Genomic DNA, 26,730 nt, shown 5'->3' on the forward strand with positions numbered 1-26,730 from the left:
ACCGCACAAACTGGTTCACATATTACCTCATATACCCTTACATATTACCTCATATCACATTATATATTACTTCACATATTATATCATATTACCTCAAATATTACCTCACATATAAACTCATATCACCTCACATATGACCTTTTACATTACCTCACATATTATCTCATATTACCTCACATATAATCTGTCTTATTCTCATTGCCTATAGTAACCAATCAAAACTCAGAGCCCATATTAATAAGCAGTGGCAAAACAGAAATTGATCTGTGATTGATTGCTAACTGCCACAGCACAGTGGATTTTGGAAAGCGCAGGTTGAAAATATCAACTTAAAACCTAGTCTATGATGTTCGTTGAGTCAAAAGGAGCGGCTGTGCAAAATTTGCTGATTGTAAATGTGCATGTGCAGATTCCTTTTGCGGACATACATATACACACATATATACATTCAGTGTTACATATTAGATGTATAGATTATCTATAGAAAAAACACTGCCACTTTTTCTAACTATCCATTGACTTCATTGTAAAAATTAGAACATCTGTTATGCATGCGTTTTTTCAAACGGAAAAACGTACCACAGCCACCCTAATTTTTTCCATCAAAAATTGCATGCATAACATTTGACTGTCTTACAGAACATAACGGATTACATAAAATTTACATCGATGTCAATGGGACTTTTAACCATTCTTTACTTTTTTTAATGGAGGTAAGGAACTGAGGTTTGAACGGTAGCCTTACAAAAAATTTGGTAAAATGTTTTCCTAAGCTGCAGCTGCAGTGAATGTGTACATGCAATCTGCAACTTTAAACCTCAGGGCACGTTCAAATAAAAGCAGACTTTCTAAAATTTAGTCTGTAAACATAAGGCTAGCCGTCATAAATGTAGTTTTTCTTTATTGACCATCACTCTGACTGACTGCATCCTACCAATTGCAGAAAATTCATTACAGCTGCTTAAAAGAGAAGAGTTATATTGGATCAGTATATTGCAGTCTGTAATTCCAAATGGGTTATCTGAAAATGGTAAGACAAACTACAGAGTGGGATCAGAATCAAAGATTATAAAGCAAGCACACTTACATGCTCTTGTGCACCCTCTGGCAAGATCCACTCTTATTTTAGCCCTTGTTTTTACAAAAAAAAAGGATTTAAAAATAATGCAAATGAGCTTATGGGGCTTCGGGCTCCATAACTATTAATTGAGCCGGAGCCCCTAATTTGCATATGCTGATTTGCATAAGTTTTAAATCCTTTTTTTTTGTAAAAACAAGGGCATAAGAAGCTTAAAGAAGATTAGACTGCCAGAGGGGGCATACACCTGCATGTAAGTGTGCTCGGTTTACAATTCTTCATCATGGTGGTAGATGCCCTTTAGTTTCAACAAAACTTTATTGACCAAAAAGCAAAAAGTTGCCAATGCTATGAATTGAATTAGTCAATGGGCTTTTTTTTTTACCTTCACTGGCTTATCTCTCAGCAATGGGACTGCCACGGTCACTGGTGTTGCAGTACCTAAAATGGAACGGATAAGGGTCTTGACATTGTTCCAGAAAGAGGCAACTATAGGGCAATAACACCAGATTATCACCCAGGGCACTACAGCCCCCGAAACATGAATTGGGCAGATGTGGATACATATTAGCAAGTCGGGCAGGTACATAGTAGGCCCTATGTAGCAATCTGAGGGAGGTTTCTGCCAGGGAAACCTGTTGGCTACTTTTAGCTAGGGTTTTGCAGCTGTGTCTCCATTTTCAAAAAGAGAACTGGCAGCCCAGATCAGCTTCCCACTGTTCCATAAAGTATGACTTGACGTCCGGGGGAAGCATTAAAGATAGAATATAAGAGGGAGAGCGTCCCTCTACCGAATCCGAACATGTCCCTCGATTATAGAACGTACAAAATGTTGATTGAGCCTAAAGACCTTGGAGGGAGGAACCTCATATTTTGCACTAATTTAATTGTTAGATAAAAATTTGCACCGGACATCAAGTGCCACACATGGATAATGCCCTTTGCTGCCCACCATCTGAAGTACCCTTGTTCGAGCCCCAGAGGAAAGGCATATAATATATCCATTTCCTGGGGTAGACAGGGGCATGCATGCCTTCTCCCACCCCCTGCCACCCCACTTCGCATTCCGTCATCCCGAAGTGGCATGCAGAGTAGAATTTTAACAAAACTCAAGTGTCCCGGTTTGTCTCAGGTATCATGACGTCAGCTGCACGCTGGAGGTAAGGAACTGAGGTTTGAACGGTAGCCTTACAAAAAATTTGGTAAAATGTTTTCCTAAGCTGCAGCTGCAGTGAATGTGTACATGCAATCTGCAACTTTAAACCTCAGGGCACGTACAAATAAAAGCAGACTTTCTAAAATTTAGTCTGTAAACATAAGGCTAGCTGTCATAAATGTAGTTTTTCTTTATTGACCATCACTCTGACTGACTGCATCCTACCAATTGCAGAAAATTCATTACAGCTGCTTAAAAGAGAAGAGTTATATTGGATCAGTATATTGCAGTCTGTAATTCCAAATGGGTTATCTGAAAATGGTAAGACAAACTACAGAGTGGGATCAGAATCAAAGATTATAAAGCAAGCACACTTACATGCTCTTGTGCACCCTCTGGCAAGATCCACTCTTATTTTAGCCCTTGTTTTTACAAAAAAAAGGATTTAAAAATAATGCAAATGAGCTTATGGGGCTTCGGGCTCCATAACTATTAATTGAGCCGGAGCCCCTAATTTGCATATGCTGATTTGCATAAGTTTTAAATCCTTTTTTTTTGTAAAAACAAGGGCATAAGAAGCTTAAAGAAGATTAGACTGCCAGAGGGGGCATACACCTGCATGTAAGTGTGCTCGGTTTACAATTCTTCATCATGGTGGTAGATGCCCTTTAGTTTCAACAAAACTTTATTGACCAAAAAGCAAAAAGTTGCCAATGCTATGAATTGAATTAGTCAATGGGCTTTTTTTTTTACCTTCACTGGCTTATCTCTCAGCAATGGGACTGCCACGGTCACTGGTGTTGCAGTACCTAAAATGGAACGGATAAGGTTCTTGACATTGTTCCAGAAAGAGGCAACTATAGGGCAATAACACCAGATTATCACCCAGGGCACTACAGCCCCCGAAACATGAATTGGGCAGATGTGGATACATATTAGCAAGTCGGGCAGGTACATAGTAGGCCCTATGTAGCAATCTGAGGGAGGTTTCTGCCAGGGAAACCTGTTGGCTACTTTTAGCTAGGGTTTTGCAGCTGTGTCTCCATCTTCAAAAAGAGAACTGGCAGCCCAGATCAGCTTCCCACTCTTCCATAAAGTATGACTTGACGTCCGGGGTAAGCATTAAAGATAGAATATAAGAGGGAGAGCGTCCCTCTACCGAATCCGAACATGTCCCTCGATTATAGAACGTACAAAATGTTGATTGAGCCTAAAGACCTTGGAGGGAGGAACCTCATATTTTGCACTAATTTAATTGTTAGATAAAAATTTGCACCGGACATCAAGTGCCACACATGGATAATGCCCTTTGCTGCCCACCATCTGAAGTACCCTTGTTCGAGCCCCAGAGGAAAGGCATATAATATATCCATTTCCTGGGGTAGACAGGGGCATGCATGCCTTCTCCCACCCCCTGCCACCCCACTTCGCATTCCGTCATCCCGAAGTGGCATGCAGAGTAGAATTTTAACAAAACTCAAGTGTCCCGGTTTGTCTCAGGTATCATAATGTCAGCTGCACGCTGACATTCTAATTTCTGCGCTGCCATCGGCACACACTATGATGTCAGCAAGCAGTGAGCGTATCTGTGACGGACCGCGCGGTGACACTAGGTCAATAGGTTTTTCCAGTTTTTTGTGTTAAAATTAGGATTCTTGGCTTATATTCGGGCCGGCTTAAACTCGAGTATATATGGGAAGTGTCTCTGGCTATAATATATCCATTTTCTGGGGGAGACAGGGGCATACATGCCTTCTCCCACCCTCTGCCACCCCACTTCCCATTCCGTTATCCCAAAGTGGCATGCAGGGTAGAACAAAACTGTCACAAATGGGGCTTTGTATATACCTTGGTGAACAATGCATAGTAAATTCTTCCCTGTAACTGTATAAAATAATTAGTCTACATGCAGATGAATGTTACTTATTTTTGTCAATGCTTAGAATAACTATAACTTCACTGAGACAATTTAAGGAATTTAATTCAGATGTGTTAGTAGACATTTTAGTGCATTGTTCATTTGCTACAAATATACATATAATTACCTTTCTCTGTTTAATGTAAAATAAAGCAACTTGCTGAAATATACCTTTGACATCATAAAGATGACTATCTTTTATGTTAACTTGGGAAATAATATGTTTAAAACTGTTTTTTTTTCAACTTTTTTTGTTTCCTTTGTTTTATAGAGCTTGTTTTCGGATCCATTGTCTACACAGACTACTTCTATGCAAGTTCTGAAAACTCTCTGGGAAAAAACTCAACTGAAGGGAACACATAGCTTTGAATCATCCATAATACATTCTCTGTTTCCTCACAAAAAGGTGATTAGATTCAATGATAATATACCACAGCCAAATTTAAAGGATATCTACCACCAGGATGAAGTATTGTACACCAAGCACACTGACATGCTGGTGTGTGCCCCCTATGGCAGGGACTGCTTGTCTTTTAGCTTATTTTGCCCTTTTTTTTTTTAAACGGTTCTAAAAATGATGTAAATGAGTCTGACAGGCCCTGGGCTCCATAGCTGTTCATTGAGCATTAGAACCTAAAAAAAAGAACAGATCCTGTCAGAGGGAGTACACGCCAGTATGTCAGTGTGCTTGGTTTACAATCCTGGATCCTGGTGGTAGATTGTCTTTAAAGGATGTGCCACACTAAGGACAGTTACTCTATATCCATACAATAAGTGTCAGATGACTAGGGTTCTTACTGCTCCTTGTGTCTATAGTTGGCAATCCATTAAGCAGTTTCACTTTTGATTCCATATTTTGGCCATCAGTGAATGACTTCCAAAAGTTTAAGGCCAGTTATAAGCTGCTATGAATGCATTGCACTAGTGCATCAAGTATGATCAATTTAGTTGTCTGGTAAGGGGACTAAATTAATGTAGGGGTTTAATTTAATGTGAGCATTAAATCTGAAATAATTATTTGACATCTGAATTATTGTGAGATGTAAATAAATTGTGCTGTAGCGCTTCAAAATTAATTTTTACTTCTAAATTGTTGGAGACTTTGTAGTATGGGGTCTACTTTTAAGATAAATGTAGAGTCTTAAAAGTGTATTCCCATCTGGACATTCTCAGTTAATTTAATTAATTTGTCAAATATATATTTCTTTAATTTGATATTATAAAAAACAATTTACCTATGTGAAGATTTCTCATGAAATAACCGTGTTGTCCCTTAGAAATTAGATAGTTGTCCTTAGATACAATCACCCCCATGCTCTGGCAGCATTGGCTACACCTGTGCTATTGAGCCCTGCCTGACCACCTGGATTGAGTGTTCATTACAACAGGATAGCTGCAGGACATGCAGTAACTCCCAGCCATTTTATATGCAAAAATTATTTCTTCCTCATTCACTCCAGCAGCTGTGGTCATATCCAAGGACAGCTATCTAATTTCTATGGGAAAACAGGGGCTGCATTTATGGAAAATTATCTTCTTACAAAGCAACATTCAATTGAAGAAATATATATGACAGAAATAAATTAATGGACCACTTTAAGTCTTGTTTTTCTTTTCCAAAAAAATTGGTATGGGATTTACGAGAGTTTTTTTCAGCAAATCCTCAAATGCTAAATCATTTAGGAAACCCTGTGTTACAATTCAGCATCACTCCACTGCAAAGAGGTATTACTGGTGATAAGCAATAGTTCCTATACTTTATATAGTAAGGGCTGATGCACCCCCCCCCTCCCCATTGAAATTTGTCTATGTGCTGTCTGTCCAAAAACCTACTAAATGCAATACTTTTTTAATGGAGCAGTGCGCACAACCTTAATTTGAACAGATCAAGCGACCAATGCATTAAAAAGTACCTGAACCCTTTTTCATGGATCACAAATAGACTATTGTTTATGAGAATCCATGAAAAACGGATGCCAGACCGATGAAAATGGGAATTGAAAAAGGTCAGGAAATGTATTTGCTGATCTGTATTTATCTGCCCTGACCTCAGGCCTGTACCTTTTGGCATTGTCATAGACTTTCTGACTATTCACTGCTTGACCCCAAGTGCTTTTCACCCACCAGGTCCAGTATCAGGATTATTCTGCAAGTTAGCAGCCTTGTGATTCTGTAATAGCAAAACCCAAATCCTCCTAGAAGGGTCAAAGGGTAAAGACAGACTGGTCACTTGGATAACACCTTTGGTATTAGCCCCAAACCAGTCTTGTAGTACAGTGGGATCACATCCCATCGCTTGTTGTAAACTATCATATGTATGTGTATAAATGCTCTCAGCTCGCAGACCTGCAAGGATGTTCTCTGGGACTTCTAACGTGTTTGTAATTTACATCAGGGGTACATTATCCCATATATAAACACGTAACGACCACTGTAATTATCAGCTAAAATCTGTCGACTAGTTAAATGAATTTGCTGACTTCAATTCAGAACTATAATACTGTTTATTTGATGGAGCATGAAAAGAGTCAAATCAAAAGAAGTGAGAAACAATATTATGAAGAGCCAATGAAGATGGTTCATTTGTTATATAGTAATAACAGGAAGCAGAGAACATACCACTGACTGATTTAATAAGTCACAGTGAAATCTAGAGGAGGTGTAGTCCCAGGCAAGGATCTCATTGGCTCTTTTTGTCCTATAATTTGGCTGTAAAACCCCTGATGTATTCCTGTTGTTAATCTGCACATTTAGTTTTTAACTACTGCAGAGACGTCAGCATTTACAGCTCCTAGACAAGGGTCACGCTTAGGCTCACCAGCAGAACAAAAGCTGTTTACTGCAGCAATATTACACAATAGACAACTAATGTAGAAGGATGATTCATTTCTTCCAGATTGAGGTATCCACATCTTACTTAATGGAGAACACCTATTATCAAATTTGAAGTAGTGTATATGAATGGAAGAACTTGTTTCTGGCCCGTGCCAACGCACTCACCCACTAGGGAAAATGCCCAAAGTCGCAGAGTCTCAAGGTTGGACAATGAAGATCAGGTTACAGTTTATTATTGTGATGTTCACAGGGTGGACGCTGTTACACTGAGACTAATTCACAACCAAATATATACAGTGGTCTTACATAACATCAGTTCTTTACATTAGCAACACAACTCTTTCTCTCCTACACCTAACAATGTACCTTAGAAAATAATAGAAGATCGATAATATATGTTTATTTATGATTATTGTACCATTAATGGAACCATCTGCAAGCTGGGACTAGCAAGGTTGCTTAAAGCTTGCCAATTTCAACTCTTAACTTTTAACTCTTTCTGCTATTTTTTTTTGTGAAAAACACCACCAAAAGCACTTGGCTCAGTTTGGCAAAGGCAGCTGTTGCTGTGGTGGAACCAGATGTGGACTCACCCTATCCAAATATATATTAACTGTCAATAGAATATTGGGCCAAAGCCTTCTAGGGGGCCCATGCCCAATCAAACCACCCACCAAGTTTGATACTCATAAGGACCTTTATCTGATAAATCCTCACCTGTTCCTGCTCACAATACACAGGTACACAAGAACCATTTCAGGGCCTTTGAGGGTCCTCCAAATCTGAAACTGCAGATTGAAAGTAGACAGGGGGGATGCATCCTCCATTCTCCATGTAGCTTCATTCTAGTACCATATGTAGAAAGTGATTCCAGACTTGTAGGGGCTATAATATTGTAGTTTGTTTAATAGAATGTCATATAAGCTTAAAGTTGCCACTGTGGAACACATAATGGGTGCCAGTGTTAAAACTATCTCTAGACTATCTCTACCAACCATGGTGTTTCTGGTGTCTGTAAACATTTTGGAGGCACACACCAGGCTCTGTTGTCCTCAGTATGTCCGTTACGGATATACAGCAGGTGCAATGCAAATATAGAGAAGGTAACAGAAAAAAACTGTTACTATTAAGAGAGGCATGTTGGATTTTTACCAAGGACACTTGTTTCCTCAAAGGGTTAAAATATAAAAATGGCTTACTATCCATGTATTAACATATTGTACATTTATCATGTATTTTTTCTTCCCTATGGGTCTATTTATATATTGTGCATAAACTAACTCCATATTTTGCTCACAAGCTTCTTTTGTTTTTTGCTTATCTCATCTATATACAGTATAAATGTGCTTCTATCGCTTTTGCTTGTGTCCAATATAACCCATGGACTTTAGAGATATTTTATTACAGCACTCACGTGACCACTTACTAGTTTTAACTTACCGCCACGTGTGGGCGTTTTTTCACTTTTCATTGCCACTTCCACTTTGTGTCACATGACTGCCCCACCACACTACAGGCAGTCCCCTGGTTACGTACAGGATAGGGTCCGGAGGTTTGTTCTTAAGTTGAATTTGTATGTAAGTTGAAACTGTATATTTTATAATTGTAGATCCAGACAAAAAAAAATTGGCCCCAGTGACAATTGGAGTTTAAACATAATTAGCTGTAATGGGACCAAGGATTATCAATAAATCTTCATTACAGATACCTTACAGCTGATTATTGCAATCTGGGACTATAGTAAAGCATTCAGAAAGCTTCACCAGAGGTCAGAGGGGTCTGTCTGTAACTATGGGTTGTCTGCAAGTCAGGTGTCCTTAAGTTGGGGACAGTCTGTATATCTGTTTTTTCGCATTACTATGAGTATAAGGACTGTCTTGAAAGGTCTGAAACGTGTCACCAGATATTTAGTATGTCTGTGATCACTTTTAATATGTAATATTAAAGTTCTTTTTTTATTAAATTTACTATAGCCTGAGCTGACCAACTACAAGTCATTGCAAATAATATGCAGCATTTTTAGTGCAGTGTCAGAAAGAGCTGCAGAAATATTAACAGGGTTGTCCAGGTGGCCAAGTGGAGAAGGGAGAGGGAGTGACTGCTCCTCACCACTGAAAGCCAAGTGGCGGTGTTACAAATCCACCCAAATATATGCAATGAGACCCCATGTACTCAATGCACCATGACCAGGTCCCATAGACTTCTATTGTGGCCGTGATTTGGCTGCAATTTGTGCAGCCAGATCACTGCCAAAATTACGGCCCAGTGAATAAGATTTTTATCATATGCAATGTTTATACAATGCCGCTACTCAATGCTCTACATTTATGTACCTATTTGTTACATTTTGATATTTTGCAGAACATATTACACTCACCGGCCACTTTATTAGGTACACCTGTCCAATTGCTCGTTAACACTTAATTTCTAATCAGCCAATCACATGGCGGCAACTCAGTGCATTTAGGCATGTAGACATGGTCAAGACAATCTCCTGCAGTTCAAACCGAGCATCAGTATGGGGAAGAAAGGTGATTTGAGTGCCTTTGAACGTGGCATGGTTGTTGGTGCCAGAAGGGCTGGTCTGAGTATTTCAGAAACTGCTGATCTACTGGGATTTTCACGCATAACCATCTCTAGGGTTTACAGAGAATGGTCCGAAAAAGAAAAAACATCCAGTGAGCGGCAGTTCTATGGGCGGAAATGCCTTGTTGATGCCAGAGGTCAGAGGAGAATGTGCAGACTGGTTCGAGCTGATAGAAAGGCAACAGTGACTCAAATCGCCACCTGTTACAACCAAGGTAGGCAGAAGAGCATCTCTGAACGCACAGTACGTCGAACTTTGAGGCAGATGGGCTACAGCAACAGAAGACCACACCGGGTGCCACTCCTTTCAGCTAAGAACAGGAAACTGAGGCTACAATTTGCACAAGCTCATCGAAATTGGACAGTAGAAGATTGGGAAAACGTTGCCTGGTCTGATGAGTCTCGATTTCTGCTGCGACATTCGGATGGTAGGGTCAGAATTTGGCTTTAACAACATGAAAGCATGGATCCATCCTGCCTTGTATCAACGGTTCAGGCTGGTGGTGGTGGTGTCATGGTGTGGGGAATATTTTCTTGGCACTCTTTGGGCCCCTTGGTACCAATTGAGCATCGTTGCAACGCCACAGCCTACCTGAGTTTTGTTGCTGACCATGTCCATCCCTTCATGAGCACAATGTATCCAACATCTGATGGCTACTTTCAGCAGGATAATGCGCCATGTCATAAAGCTGGAATCATCTCAGACTGGTTTCTTGAACATGACAATGAGTTCACTGTACTCAAATGGCCTCCACAGTCACCAGATCTCAATCCAATAGAGCATCTTTGGGATGTGGTGGAACGAGAGATTCGCATCATGGATGTGCAGCCGACAAATCTGCGGCAACTGTGTGATGCCATCATGTCAATATGGACCAAAATCTCTGAGGAATGCTTCCAGCACCTTGTTGAATCTATGCCACGAAGAATTGAGGCAGTTCTGAAGGCAAAAGGGGGTCCAACCCGTTACTAGCATGGTGTACCTAATAAAGTGGCCGGTAAGTGTACATGTATGTTCAAAAATTGTTCTTCTACAAGTAGAATCTTTACACCCAGTTGGGTAGTGTGGACCTCCAACTCACATCACCAAAAACAGACCTAGATAATAGTCCATGCGCTGGTTATAATTTTTCTACAAGTACATTTCACATTAGCAACCAAATTCCCACTGCTGATGTGAGGCTCAGAAAGGGCTTGGTACATACATATAAATAAATTAGATGTATGCCAGAGTCTGACGTCTGGGCTTTTACTTGACTCTCCTTAGTGAGTAATTCTTTTGGGATTGGCTCCTTGGCAAATCTGTCACTCAGGAATTTCCGCACAGAAACATTAAGAATACAATAGCATATAGAGCACCAGTGCCTTTACGGAGTGACAGGATGGCAAATAAACATATGGCTGGAGACATGCCATCTTGCCTACAAGACCTATCATTAAGTATGTAACCGACCAGCGCTCAGCTAGGTACAGAAAAGCACAACAGATTTGGGTTGGAAAGGGAACAAATTTCGTTTTAATATACTATCACATAACATACCCGTGTTATTTTCCGCAGAATTACTCCAGGATCTTGTCCCTTAGAGCTCAAAAGTAAAAACTATCCAAGTAGAAAATATATTTAAGGCTCTGAATTCATGATATTAATAGTTTACGACATCAGAGGAAATAAAGTAATATTCATATAATTTCCTTGTATCAACAATGCTAACATGAAACATGAGGCTTGAGATCCCCCAGTAACTTTTGGCCAACATCTTCTATTACAAAGTAAAATTGGGATGATGTTTTCAAATGACTTTTTATGGAGCAAAACAGTTTCTTGTAAACAGCTTTTTAAATGTCTGGTTTAGTTGATTAAAATATACAAAAGCTTGTGTAGTTTATATGAGGGGAAAGTGAAGCTTCAAATTAAAAACTTAGTTATATGTATAATATCATGACTTACCGTATATATACTACTTATATATTTTAAGTATGATTAAAATGCATAACTAAGAACAAGATAAGGAGAAAAAGCAACAACAGAGGACGGCGCCTCGGGTGATATCGTTTGGTGATCCGACTAGAATGTAAGGGGAGATCAGGGCTGCTCACCTGCTTGGTTCTTGAAATAAGGCTCGTAAAATGCTGGTAGTCGATCTGAACTCCTTTGTAGCCAAATAGAAGCCAATTTGAATGGTCCACTAGGCTAAGTGTATTTGTAGGGAGTGTTAACGTCAGAGCAGCTCCCACAGCCTTGGTAACCCGAAACACCACTAGGGGTCCGGTATGCAGAAAATAATTAAAAGGAAAAACCGCAACCGTTTCAGGCATTCCGCCCTTTCTCAAACATAAGACATAGGACATTTGTCCTATGTTTGAGAAAGGGCGGAATGCCCGAAACGCATCACGACTGGACATTTAAGGTTTTACATGTCTTTTATTAATTTATGGTTTTATTTAGCTTGTATCCCTACAAGTATGCTGTATTTGAATTTTTGGGTAGTATACGGAAGCGCCCCACGATAGCCCTGTTGTTTTTTCCTTTTAATAAAATGCATAACTATCCATTCACTTACGAATGTCATGGATGCCCTGCAACCTATCTCCCGGGTTGCAGGCACACCCATGCCCCTCCGCTCGCCACCTTCAGTAAATTTAAAGGGCCAGCGTGCCGTTAATTGGCGCTGGCCATTTTCAACAATATTATGTAAATCCTGCCTCCTCCTGCACTCCCTGCCGGATCTATGTGCCTACGCCTTAGAGAAAGCTCCCCAGCGATATTCCTGCTTTCCTGTGTCTCCTGCATTCCTGTATCTACTGTGTTCCTGTGTGTTCCCGTGTATCCTACGATCCTGCTCCCATGTCATGAGTTCCCGTGTCATGCGTTCCTGTTTCCTGTGTGCCTGTGTTCCCGTTCCCATCTGCCTGGACCTCCCGTTGCTGACCCAGGATTGGACTTGACGTTGCATCTCTGCCGCCTGCCCTGACTCTGTGCCTGGACCTGACTACTAGACTGTCTTCTGCTATGGTAACTCGATCTTGGCTGCCACCGCGGGCTAGTCGCCCCTGTGGAACGACCTGGTGGTACTCTGCCGCAGCAATTCCATCTCACTTTTGTTGAGCTCTAATCCTGACAACGGATTTCTTTTCATCAACTAATGCCGAAGGGATTTTAAAGCGGTTTTCCAATTCACTGAAAAGCAGATTTTTTCTTTAGAAATGGGAAGAGGATATACTTAGCTGTCAGGGGTCATATGGCTACAGTAGGGATTCTTGGTCTCTTGCACTCAGATCTGAAATGCTGATGGCAAAAGACATGGTAAGTTGATGTCACTGCTGAGCCATGTGCCAGCCAAGCAGAAAATGGAAAAAGCTGATCCAGCCTTGCTGCATACACCGGTCTTTTATTTTATTCAAATGGCACGGGATTCAAGTCTCACTGGACCATGCTCTTGACAGTTCTCTAACCTCCAAAAACCTGAGTGATTTCCACTGCCACCACAATAGACTGATGAGACACCTAGGATATATTACACACCAATATAATATTACAGTCACAAACTACGCAATCAATGTAGGTAACATCTCCTGAGAGTTATGGAATTGTTAGAATCATGAAGGGTTTTATTGAATGGAAGTTTAATATCAAAAGGACAGTGCTTAATTAAAAAGGGTTACTATACAAAAAGGGTGCAAAAAATAACAGTTTGGTAAAGGATAAAGGAAACAGAATTTAATGAATTATGTGACATTATGGGGAACATTTACTAAGGGTTGCATGGTGCACTTTTGTCGGACTGTGCACGTTCTTCATGCCTAGAATGGCTTGCACGGATATTTAAGAAGTGTGTGTGCTACGATTGTGGCGCACGTGACCCTTTTGTGGCACAGCTGCGCTGGCTTCCATGCAACACAAATTAGGGAGTTTGTTGTTGGATGGTCCAACTGACTCGGACCAAGGGCCATATTTAACTTTTAAATTGTGTCGCACGCATGTCAAAGGAGCACCACAAAAAAGTGAATGGTGAACTCTGTCAGACCAGTGCGGGGAAGCGACACATTCATGATTTCTGGTGCAGGATCTTAGTGAATATACATGGACAATGTACTGTTCGTGACCTTGTAAGTAAATGTGCCCCTATAAGTCTGGCACCAGGGAAAGCAGAAAGGCTTGATCAAACTCTCTATGAAGGACCCCAAAAGAATGACAATTTGAGACCAACCTTGTATTCCTCAGAATATGTCTTTGTTGATATCTTGCCCTGTGTGCATCCTACAGACTTGGTTTTAAATCCATCTTTTCCCTCATAATGTCCCTCACGCATACATACTAGCCATGATGATTTTAGTGGTAAGAGGTTAGGAATAAGGTAATTGCTTCTTATTGTAGTGAAGCTTAGCCATTGACAAAGTTACTGTAGAAGGCTGCTTGTAATTTAGAGGAACACTTGTGAAGCTGAAATATGGATTATACCACATTTTTCTTTGATCTGTAAATCTAAAAGGGGATTTATACTTGTGACTTTTAATGAGTAGGCCGTAATCTATAGATGAACTTGTAAAAGGATGTAGAGAGGCTCTCCTCCCCACTGCATTAATTTTATGAAGGGGGGTCTGGGTGATCACTGCTTGCATTTTATTTTCCTGTCCTCCAGCCTGTATTAGACTTGAACCAGCGGACTCCATTGTCCCAGGCTGCAGCTCTATCAACTGAGCTATCTCTAGACAGTTTCTGTGCTGATCCTTGGCCTAGTTCCTGATCCCGGTTTCCCTGGTTTTGCTCCACCCCCTCCTTGATTGAACTTCCTATTTAAACTCAGCCTTGCTTACACTTATCCAACCTGTAATCTTGCTTGTCTACTATTGTACTACGATTGACTTATACTGTACAAGGACCACCCGCTTCCTCCTGACTACGATACCTGCCTGCCTCCCAAAACTGACGGTGATGTTCTGTGCTACGATCTCCAGCTTTCTCCTGACACTACCTGCCTGCTCCTCTTCACTGCTAAGCCTTTCCTATGTGGTGATCTCTGGCTTCACTGACTATGATTCCTGCCTGCAATTACTCAAGTAAGTTGGAACGCTTAGACTCCAAAACAAGACCTAGACCATTACAGCCTCTGTTTCTCTATTAATTTAGATCTTATCACCACAACAACACCAATGTGTTTTAAGTGCTAGTGGCAGCTTTAATCACGGTTCATGGTTTAATATTCCACAAGCAGCTAAAACCAGTTGGAGTTGTTCTATGGATTTACCCTTTAATGATGTAATTTGAATACAATAAAAGAAGGTGTTTGCAGCAACGCTGGATGGCGTTTTTGCATTTCCTGGTTATTTACCTCTGCAGTGATGCGATTTGCTCCTGTCTAAAGTTAGATGTGAGCTAGGTTTCTGTACACTACTATGTGCAGACGTGACTGCTGAGAGAATGGATTGACAAACAAGGATATGTACAGGGGACTGGCTGGTTGGCTATATACAGGGGATTAGCTGGCTGAATATATACTGTGGGCTGGTTGGCCGGCTATATTAAGGAAACTGGCTGTCTATATACAGGGACGGACTGGCTGGCTATATACCTGGAGCAGAGGGCTGGCTATATACTGGGGGCAGGAGGATGGTTATATACAGGGGACAGGCTGCCTGGAGAGGCTGCGACCACTGCATTTCCCACCCTAGGCTTATACTTGAGTCAATAGGTTTTCCCAGTTTTTTTGTGGTAAAATTGGGGACCACGGATTATATTCGGGTCGGCTTCTACATACTCTAGTATATAAAGTACTCAATCCTCTGACAAGGGATATGTTTAAAATGTGGGTCATCCACTTTTATCCTTGGCTTTAAAGTTTTATTTTAGAGCTCCAGCTTCAGCACTTCCTATTCCACCTCCACCATCCTGCGCCTTCTCTCATCCTTTCACCTTTCAGCTACTTCTGGGTACAGCAAATGCTGAGGCGGAGCCCTGAGGTGCTCTCTTAACACCCCTTTCCCTCCCCAAGTACTACAGCCGTATTTGCATCGTTATAGAGTGAAGTTTTTGAAGTCATAGAAGGAACAGATGAACAAGAACAAAGGCACGGGTGGCATGTGTGGGCATAACTTTCTATAACCGCATATTTCAAGTCTCTTCCTTAAAGGAAACCTACCAGTTCAAATGGTAGGGGTAAGCTGTAAATACCGAGCTTACTTTCGTTAGTATTATTAACCGCTGTATCGTGGTTTTAACACTTTTTAAAGTTTATAGCTGAAGTTGCTGGTGCTCGGTATTTACAGCTTACCCCCACCATTTGAACTGGTAGGTTTCCTTTAATATTATGTTTTTCCCTATAAGAGGAGGTGCCTTTTGAAATAAGCCACTATAAGGAAAACAAGTCAGATAACGTCACAATCAAAGCTGTATTGAGCCAAATAGCTTCTCCAAGCAGAACAATATTTGGCAGGTCCATTAAATGCAATTTATAGTCTATTGCTTTATTTGTTCTCTTTGTGGTGCATCTATACATCAGTCATCTGTTTAACTAATATGTTCTTTATAAGCTGTTCTTTTGGAAAAGGTCAAGGTCTTGTAATATTTTTCACTATATTACATTACGCAGGATTTATTTGGCGCTATCACCCACACTTATCTCACTCTGTCTTTCCTTGAAGGAGCACAGATTATTTTGCTATTTATGATTATGGCTTTGCCAAGTCCGTAATACTACTTTCCAAAATCCAAAAACTTGGCCATCTATCTGTAGTACCCTAGCAAAGCAAGCAATGTGCCCGACAACTTTTGAAATATAAATGGTTTTACCATAAAGACGAAATTTGGGTTAAATGTCAGCAGAAGAAATAAAGCATTTCCAGATGTGTGCGAATTTCCAGTAAATGACACAAGTATTTATTATCTGAGTTTTGGGAATACTGTATCATTAGCAAAGGTTTTACATGTTCTTCAACTACTGTTCTTACCAGATCGTATAAAACATTGCTACTGCCAGATTCTGGTGATCACATCATGCTTTTAGAAATTTCCATTGAACATTGTAATCTAAATTCCAAGATGTGACGTAAAATAAGACTGAGGTCAGCATTTCAGCTGTACACGGTCATGGTGACTGCTGGTTTACAGGAAGTGTTGCAGACAATAATGCATTGATACAGAACATTGAGCTATTTTATCATACTGGACATATTAACAGTTCTGTTGAAAACACTGTTAACAATTTTGCTATTTTGCATGCAAGAGCTATCACTTTGCTTTCACATTTACACGTCCCTTTACATTAGTGCTACTCTTTGAACTAGGCTGGCTTATTGAAATAGGAAATATATTTAGGAAGTGCACATCCACATCAGCTAGTAGGATTTATTTACACAGCTGTATAAGTGTAGTCATGCACCATGGTGGCCACTCTGTGATGTCATTCTCAAATTTTAGGTAATTGCTCTTCGATGCAGAATAAATCACATAACTCATCCGGTTTACTTCTACTATTATTATGGAATCCTTTGCTTCTTTTATCATGCTTGGCGGCCTAGATGTTTATTACGTTGAGTATATAATATACAATAGGCAAAAATTATATCACCTAATTAATTGTGAAGAAATAGGGTTTTCTCATCACAAATCCTTCAGTATTCTATTCATTACAGATTTGGATCTTAGGATTCGCAAGTAGCTAATTGTAAAGAAAAATGCCAATCGCTACTTATTTCCTCTTAAATCTCTATGTAGGATTTGTAGTATGATACATGGTCATTAAAGGGGTTGGCCACTTTACTTCATGTTTTTGTAATGTGTGGGGGGGTCAGGATATTAGGAAATTTACCAATATACATTTATTAATATGGTAGTTCTGCTCTGCTTTCCTTATATTTAAAGTAAAGCTTCCTGATTCAGAAATGGTTTTACCTCATCAGCTGCCATACCTGTTCATAAAATGGAGGGATATATGATACTAACTGTCCATGACCAATCTGCCTTCCAGAACCTTAAGCTGGGAAAATATGCAAAGCTTTCAAGGATGGGATAAGGAAAACAACACCTCTTTCAGCTACCTTATAAGGCAGCTCCCTTGACATCAAGCATGACCTACAAGAGGCCTTAAGACATGTTGCGGGATTTCCTTATCCCATCCTGGAAAACTTTGCATATTTTCCCAGAATCCCCCTAGTGGAGCATCCATGGCTATAAGGCCTACATGGTGGCCTCAATTGGCAGTCTCCGTAAGGAGAACTGTGACTTCCAGAACCTTAAGCTTCTATTCATGAATACTATCATAAGGTCCTGGAAGGGAGAATGGTCATAGAAAGCTTAGATCACATGACTCTCCACCTACAGCCATTTTATGGACATGAATGGCAGCTGAGGAGATAAGACATTTGTGAATCAGGGGCTTTATTTTGCATTTTTAGAAAGCAGTGCCTTTGGCTCATGGTTATGTCTTGGTGCATTGACCTTTTGGGGCTCATTTACTAAGGGCCCCAAGGACCGCACTTTCATCGGACATCCCGACGATTTCCATTTTGTGCAGCTGGATCCGGGATTTAAAAGAGGTTTTTGGCATGCGCAATCGGATTTTGATGCAATCACGCCAGCTTTCATGTGACACAAATCGGCGGGCAGGCAGCCGGACGATCAGACGGATTTGGACAAACCGCGGCATTTGACTTCAAAATTGTGTCACAAGCCAAGCACTAACATGCCCTGGGAAGAAGAAGGTGAACTCTGGTGGACCTGATCGGGGAAGCGACACATGCAGGATATTGGGCGCACGATCTTCATGAATTGGGGCAGAGTTCATCCTCGTTGGACAATCTGGATCAGGGATCACGCAGGGACCAGGTAAGTAAATGTGCCCCTTTATCTTTGATGTCCATATGCTCTAAAAGGGCAATGATAACATAATAACTTGCTCCATAATGTACACTTGCCACTTCAGTCTGTAAGACGTTTCTCAATTCCCTGAGATGCACTTACCCAGGCAATTAGGTTCCCAAAATAATTCTATACATTTCTATAATTCTATAGAAAGTTGTTGTTAATATAGTTTCAATGAGAACCATACTTGTCCTTTGTAGGAAGACATATTTTAAGGACATCTACCATTAGCTTACTGATGGTAGACACGTCCTACTAAGCAGTTCCTGAGGAACTATGCACCTCCGGGCTTCCTTTATTATAACTATTGCGGTAATATAGAGTTATAAACATAACAGTGAACTGATCATAGCTGTTGTTTAAGGCTACCGCTAGGATATTTGTGTTGATGATGTAAATTATTAAAACTTATGTTTGCTGACAATCAAAGAATTGTTGGAATAAACGAATCTGTGATGGGATATTTGTAGACTTAAGCTGCATGATGTGTGAACTGCTGAAATACATTAACACTGTGGTTTAAATTGACCACAATGAGAACCCCCTTTTGAGAAACTAAAGAATATTGAGAAACTGAAGAAGAGTCACTCAAGGGAAATACAATGAAATGCTGCATATAATTAGTAGTAAAGGGAAAAAATGAAAGCCAAAGAGTGGGTGCCTTGTGATACATTATGTTAAGTTGTTGGGTGGATGGACTAATAAGATGCTGGTTTTGGCATCTAGCCCTGAGGCAGGGAATGGCATCAACTCCGCTGTAACAAGAGATTGAATTACTGTAGAAACAGGGACTGTTATAGAGGGGTACCAGAAAAAAAATTCTTAATCCAGAGGGGTAATGAACAGGTCTCGTTATTTTTGTAAAAAATAGAACGTCATGGAGCAACTCAGTGAACAATATGTGCACAATAGAGACTGGGGTTTTACTCTTAAGAGTGTCCAGGGTATTGAAGACTGTGGAAGACTGTGTTAAGGAAACTGTGTCTAAAGCACCAATATCTAGAATTCTCTGTTAAACTTTTAACCAAATTTTGGTCGCCTAGATGCTGTTCTGATCACTTACATAACAATTACTATATCCATTGCTTGGACCACAACCACAGACGCTGATAAAACCCACAGCGGAAGAGAAATACTCTAAATGGAGCTCCGCACTGCCAATGGTGTAAACTCTTACAAAATAGAAAGACCACGAAGGCGCAGAAAGACTTTCAGAACGTCGGGAGCAAAAATGAAAATGGAGGCTGAACACACGTGAAACTCATCGGTCTGTGCGTTACCACTGTTATTTTACAGAGGAACGTTATTTTACCTCAATAACAGAGATGCAATTAATTTATATATGATTGGAAGTAAAAACATTTGAATAAGTACATGAGAAATAAAGCACAGACTGGCCTATTGATATATTGATATTAGGAATGCTTGACATACAAATAGATATTTAAATATTTTTATTTATGTTATGCTGATGTTGGGATTACAGGCAGTCCCCGGGTTACATACAAGATAGGGTCTGTAGGTTTGTTCTTAAGTTGAATACAGTCGGAACTGTATACTTTATCATTGTAACCACCAGCAAAGGCGAAAGGCAACAGGATACTGACGCTCAGCTGTTTTAAAACGCTTTGTACCAAGTCATATCTTATCTTAAAGCATTAACATGTTACATATTTTTAAACGTATCATTTAACATACATATACTCAAGTATAAATCAGCCTGAGAATAAGCCAAGACTCCTAATTTTACCCCAAAGTACTGGAAAAAATGTATTGACTTGAGTATAAACCTAGGGTGAGAAATGCATCAGTCAAAGCCTCCCTCAATAATGAAAGTCCCCATGCAACCTTCTCTGCCTGCCAATATATTGTTTACCGGCAGTCAGAGTGAATGGATGCGTCTCTGCCTGCTCTGTTACACATGAAAAGAAGAAGGAAGAGGAGCCGCGTAGAGGATCAGAAGGTGAGTATGTAAGTTTATTTTTTTATAAACCGAGTTGGGGTTTTTGTAATCTTTACTTCATTTGAGATTTATTTCCTGCTTCTCAGTACATTGCTCTTTTTAAAAGTTTTTGAAAGGTGGGGAGCAAGAAATGGAAATGGAAATACAAAAATGGAACAAGGTGTTTGTTTCATTATAAAATAGAGTCCTAAAAGATAGCCTGTCACTTCACCTGACATGTCTGTTGTAGTAAGCATGGCTGTCTCCATAAAATAAAACACACCTCTTCTTCTAACCCCTTAAAATGACCTGCTGACCTGCCAATTCCATCTAAAAAAAAGACTCTCAAATAACTCCTTCCTTTAACTTCCCCTCCCCAATAACATACAACAGCTTTCTCTTCAGTCTCCTGCTCCTACTACTCTCCCTTCCAGCACAGTGCTGCTCCTTTCAAAAACCACACCCATAGACATATGAATCTTTCCTTTGCTCTCCTCCTTCTGTCCTTCAGCCCTATGTCCTCCAGCCTTCTCCTCCTGTCCTCCAGCCCTCTGTCCTCTATTCTCATCCTGTCCCCTAGCCTTCTTCTGTCTTCCTGCAGCCTCCAGCCTCCCCTGTCCACTATTCTCCTCCTGTCCCCCAGCAGGCACCTGTCCTCCAGCCTCCTCCTGTCCTCCAGCAGCCCACTGTCCTCCTCTTCCTGTGGCTCCCTGCCCCCTGTTATTAAAAAAACCTGTTTCTCACCTTAACTCGTTCCACCGCAGTCACTCTCTCTTCTCCCGGGCTCTGACTGACTCATAGAGGGGCGGGGCTAGCTGGGAGCAGAGCTACCTACTCACCTGACTTGTGCATTATCACATCATGTGAGGAGGTAGCAGGGGGCAGGGGCTGATCCCGCCTCTTCCTGGTTCCAATGCTCTGCAGCCCTTATGTACAGGACCAGGAGAAGGCAGAACAAACCGAGTGAGAGGGGGAAACCCGGGACATTCTCTCAGCCCCCCATGACAGCGGAAAAAACAGGACTTTCCTGCCGAATTTGGGATGGTTGGGAGGTATGTTTATGTCTGTTATTGTTTCTGGTCCTAAGCCATTTGGTTAATTTTGTATAAATCAATAGTAACAACAGAAGATTTGTAGGGAAAGATACTCCAGAATTGTTATTTCATTAGAAATATAAATATGTACTAAGACAAATATTCAAGTAGACACATCTGACTGGAAATGTAATAAATAGGTGCAATCAAAGCATTTCTAGTGAATGACCACCAAATTGCAGAAATTGATAGAAATCTTTCTATCTGTCCAAGCAAAAATACATTTATTGCAAAACAAATCTATAATTTTGCCTTTCAATCTTTATCACTCATCTGTTAATTAATGTTCTGTATTTTCCGTCTATACTATAGTTTTCTAAACATTTATTAGATTGTGGCTTGGCCACAAACCGTCTTAGATTACATTTTCACATTCTGTGAATGTTATAACAGTGATTATGGTTGTTTACTGTTACACTCATTTTCTATCTTCCTGTAATTATATCAGGAAACTCATATTATCATTTTCATTGCAGGCTAAAGTGATTTATCTATTTTTTTCTACACTTCATTTCTTCACTATAATTTTCAAAGTATTCCATTTCAGCGTCATTACACATTTCCATATCATTGGCAATAAATATCACAGATGCCACCAGCGGTTTAGGCTTTTGTTTCAGTCTTTTCATTTACTTATGAATTATTTGCAGGAATGAATTGAATCATATGAAGATAGGCTGACGTTTAGGATTCAGTCACGTTAAGTGATTATGACTTTTTTTGGTTTGTAAAAGTATAAATATAAGAATGTAAAAAAACTTTTTATCTTGTCAATAACTTTTATAATATGAGAATATGTGTTCAGCACAGGAAAGAAAATGAAAAGAAGGCCAAAACATAATGAAATAAGAAATCATCCACAGCTGTGGAAAGTAATGGAAAATTTGGACCAAGATAATTATTGCTATCCTATAGATCAGGGGTCCCCAAACTTTTTACATAGGGGGCCGTTCACTGTCCCCCTCAGACTGTTGGAGGGCCGGACTAAAGTTTAAAAATAAATAGCGGTACATGTGATCGCATCAGTAATACACTCAATTAATTATTTTATATACTGCACCCCCTTGTGAACTATTTTACATATTGGCCCAATTAATTAATTAATTGGGTCAATTAATTATTAAATATACTGGGGCCCCTCTCCATTAATTATTGAATAATGCTTCCCCCCCATTGATTACTACACTGCCCCTCATAATTAATTATTTCTTATGCCCTCCACCATTAATTATTTCCTATGCTGCCCCTCACCATTATTTCCTATGCTGCCCCTCCACCATTAATTATTTCCTATGCCCCTCTACCATTAATTATCATCTAAGCTGCCCCTGATAATTAATTATGTTATATACTGGGCCCCTGGCCGCCACAATCTTTCTACTACAGTTTAAAAAAAACAAAACATTGTTCTCACCTCAGTCTCCCGCCTCAGCCCAGTTCATGGAGTGCCGGGGGTTGTCTTCCGGCCACATGGCTCCAGTAATAGTGCTCGAGCGGCCGTTTCTGGAAACATCGAGCACTATACAGTGACGGGCAGGAGCTTCCTGTCCGGATGGACAGAAGCCTCTGTCCGACTCTCTTAGGCCGCGGGGGCCACGCGCTGGCGATCCAAGCAACGGGGGCTAGATAGAAATGGTTCGTGGTCCGCAAGCCGTGGGCCGTAGTTTGGGGACCCCTGCTATAGGTCATTCTTTAAGAAAAGGAATAAAGGATAAGATCTGCAATCCTATTGCAAACGATTTAGCAAATATGAATTTTTACAATAAAAGCATCAGGTTTATGTTACTAAGTTTTGGGAATTTTGAGTAAAGTACTTTACAAAAGTTTCAAACTCATATAATTTTTTGTGTTTTAGGGTGTTGTGATAGCCAAAAATGTTTCTTTTTTTTTTAATGTGGGAACAAAATATAATACAACACATATAGGATAGGTTAGAATATAAATGTCACTAACATGTCCAACAAACAGCGCAACCATAACCAGACCTGGCATTACCTGTTGTTTGGGCAAACTAACTCTGCAAAGTCACTGCAGGCTGAGCACTGTCTACAGCGGATAACCTGCCCTGATAAGGATGATTCCGCTATAAAGTACCTAACTAACAGACCCTGCAAAGTGACAGGAACAACCTACTTCGTCTGGCAGCTGCTGGATAGTGGAGTGGACAGGTAACAAGAAGTCAGAGATAGGCCAGTGATCACACAAGTACCCAGAAATACGACAAGGCAATAACCAAACACAAGTCTTAGCCCTGGAAAACAGGGTCACACTGGGAATAGCAAACAAAGCAATAGCGCTAGATATAAGAATATAGAAGATTGAAATAACCAGCAACCACTGATGGAACTGGGCAAAATATAAAGGAAGTAATGGACACCGCCCCAGCAACTGACTGGTTCAACCGTCCATCACTCAAGCCACAGCTGAACACAAAATTAGCTGAAACTCGCACCCAGCTTTCCCCAAGGAAGAGATCCTGAAAAGGAGCTTATCAATTACAGGCAGCACAGGCTGTTTTTTTCAAGCAAGAAGACTTACCAAAATACCAAATTCAGCGGCTCTGACAGTGGAAATACCCAATGGGGCACATTTACTTACCCGGCCGCTGGAGTTCACCAAAAGTACATTGTCCAATGCTTTACTAAGATTGTGCGCCCGATATCCTGCATGTGTCGCTTCCCCACTCAAGTCTGAGTTATCCATCTTTTTCATGGTGCATGTAAGTGCTTGGGCTTGTGAAATAATTTGAAAGTTAAATCCCGCTCTCAGTCCAAATCAGTTGGATCATCCGTCGGCGCCCCGAAATTGTGTCAGATTGAAGCCAGCGCAAAAATCGTGTGCACCAAAATCCCGGTGCAGACACTTGTTAACCTCTTAACGCTCAGCGTCCGATATATCGGACGCTGAGCGCAGTGACTTAGCGCTCAGCGTCCGATATATCGGACGCTGAGCTGATGCCGGTTCAGCTCAAGATCTGAGCCGAACCGGCATCGGGAAAGACGGGGTGCCGGCTGTGACTGATAGCCGGCACCCCAGTGTAACACCCGATCGCGGGTGCTTAACCCGTTAAATGCCGCGGTCAGCGCGACCGCGGCATCTAACATGTATCTGGGGGATCTTTCCCCCACGATCGGCCCCCCCGAACCGTTTTCGGGGTGCGCCGATCGTTGCTATAGTAACTCTGGGGTCCGATCTGGACCCCAGAGTTACCTGCAAGAATTGCCAGTAAGATGGCGTCTGTGACGTCATCTTACTGGCACAGTGCCAGCCTATGCAAGTGTATAGGCTGACACTGATAATAATCTGCAATACATGAGTATCTTCTGATTGCTTCTTCATGTCCCATGGTATAAAAGTGAAAAAGTAAAAAAAAAAGTTATTCAATAAAAAATAAAGTCATAAATCACTAAAAATGCCCCAAACCCCCAAAACATATAAAGAGACATATAACTCAAAAAAAAGTCTAAATCATAACACAAACCCCACATATATAGTATCACCGCGTCCGTAACAACCCGTAGAATAAAAGTAAATCATTATTGAACCCGCACGATAAACGCCGTAAAAAAAAACTGTTATAAACCCTCCAAAAATTATGATTTTTACCTTTTCAATCCCACAAAAAATGCTATAAAATGTGATCAAAAAACCATATGTACTGCGACATGATACTGGTGCAATGTACAACATGTCCCGCAAAAAACAAGCCATCAACCAGCTCCGTAGCCAAAAAAGTAACAAAGTTATGCCACTTGGAAGACGGCAATACATAAATGATAGATTTTTCCCCACATTAGGGTTTTGTTTGACAAATTTAGTAAAACGTAAGAAAATATATTCATGTTTGGTATCCCCGTAATCGTATCGACCCATAGAATAAAGATAACATGATTATTAGTCTATACGGTGAACACCAAAAAAAAAAGAAGTAAAAAATCCAGTACAGAATTGATGCTTTTCTACTCCTGTCCTCAAAAAACGTTCCTAAATTTTCAACAATAGGTGATACAAACCCCAAAATGGTAACATTGGAAAAAGCATCTCATCCCGCAAAAAAAATGGCATCACATGGCCCCAATAACGAAAAAGCGAAAATTTTATAGCCTTCAAAAGGGGCCAATGAGGAAACTAAAATCCTGGCAGCTGCAGCGCCCTCCTTCCCTTCTGCGCCTCGCTGTGCCCCCATAACACAAGTCACAGCCACATGTGGGGGGTCTTTGTACTCAGGAGAAATTGCAGAACAAATTGTATGGTGGGTTTTCTCTTTTTATCTTTTGGAAATGTGTAAATTTTAGGCTAAATGAACGTATAAGGGAACAATATGACCATTCTAAATTTCACCTCCATTTTGATTCAATTACTATGAAGATCTCAAGGGGTTAACAATCTTCGTAAAAGCTGTTTCTGATAGCTTGAGGGGTGCAGATTTGAAAATGGGTTGGTTATATAGGGGGTTTTGATGCTAAATATGTAAAATTTCATTCCAAACTGTATTTATCCCCAAAATAGTCAATTCTGAAAATCCGGAAAAGCGATATTCTATTTGTAAGCCGCGTGACATCAAAATAAATTATCCAGACATTTCAGAAATTATGAAAATGTAAAGTAGACAAATGGGAAATGTTATTCAGCAACTTATTTAGGTGGTAAATCGATCTGCCTGAAAACGCAATGATTTTGAATTTCGAAAATGGCAAATTTTTCCAAAAATTTATCATATTTTCTTTTTTTTTGTAAATAAATGCAAAACTTATCTGCCAAAATTTACCACTAAAATGAAGTACAACATGTGGGGAAAAAACAATCTCAGAATCGCTTTGATAAGTAACAGTGTTCAAAAGTTATAACCGTATAAAGAGACGCAAGTCAGAATCCAAAAAATCGGGCTGAGCCTTAAAGGACACCTGTCATCAGGTCTGTGTCACTAGTCCTGTCACCTCTACCTGTTGGAGCAGCTCACATGGATCCCATCCCAGCCTTTATCTAGTTATTTCATACATTAATCATTGTAAAATCATCTATTCTTTATTATGTAAATGAGGCTGGTCACATGGTCAGAAGCAGTGATGTCACCCCTGTTACCCCTCCCCTCTCCTCCCCCTGCTCATGTCTGTGTGTAATGTATAGTAAAGCATGGCTAGTGTGTGTCCTGCATCTGCTGACATGCTGCATCCTCCTAATATACAGGTGAGAGACACAGACAGCAGCTACACATGAATCTGACATGTTCTGCTGTAACATGGCTGCCTGGAGCTGCTGTATCT

At 40.4% G+C, this 26,730-nt stretch overlaps 1 protein-coding gene across 5 annotated transcripts in view; it reads left to right on the forward strand.

Moving 5' to 3' along the window:
- VEPH1 (ventricular zone expressed PH domain containing 1) overlaps positions 1 to 26,730 on the forward strand; it is a 203,164-nt gene that overhangs the window by 145,993 nt on the left and 30,441 nt on the right. For 4 of the 5 annotated variants that reach the window (XM_072142938.1, XM_072142936.1, XM_072142935.1 and 1 more), the window contains one exon: positions 4,424 to 4,558. In XM_072142938.1, the coding sequence (XP_071999039.1) occupies positions 4,424 to 4,558 (135 nt within the window). Of the gene's footprint in view, positions 1 to 4,423; positions 4,559 to 26,730 lie in introns of those variants that run through there. The other variant, XM_072142939.1, reaches the window with a different exon arrangement.

This window comes from Engystomops pustulosus, chromosome 3 (genome assembly GCF_040894005.1).
Source record: "Engystomops pustulosus chromosome 3, aEngPut4.maternal, whole genome shotgun sequence".
NCBI lineage: Eukaryota > Metazoa > Chordata > Amphibia > Anura > Leptodactylidae > Engystomops > Engystomops pustulosus.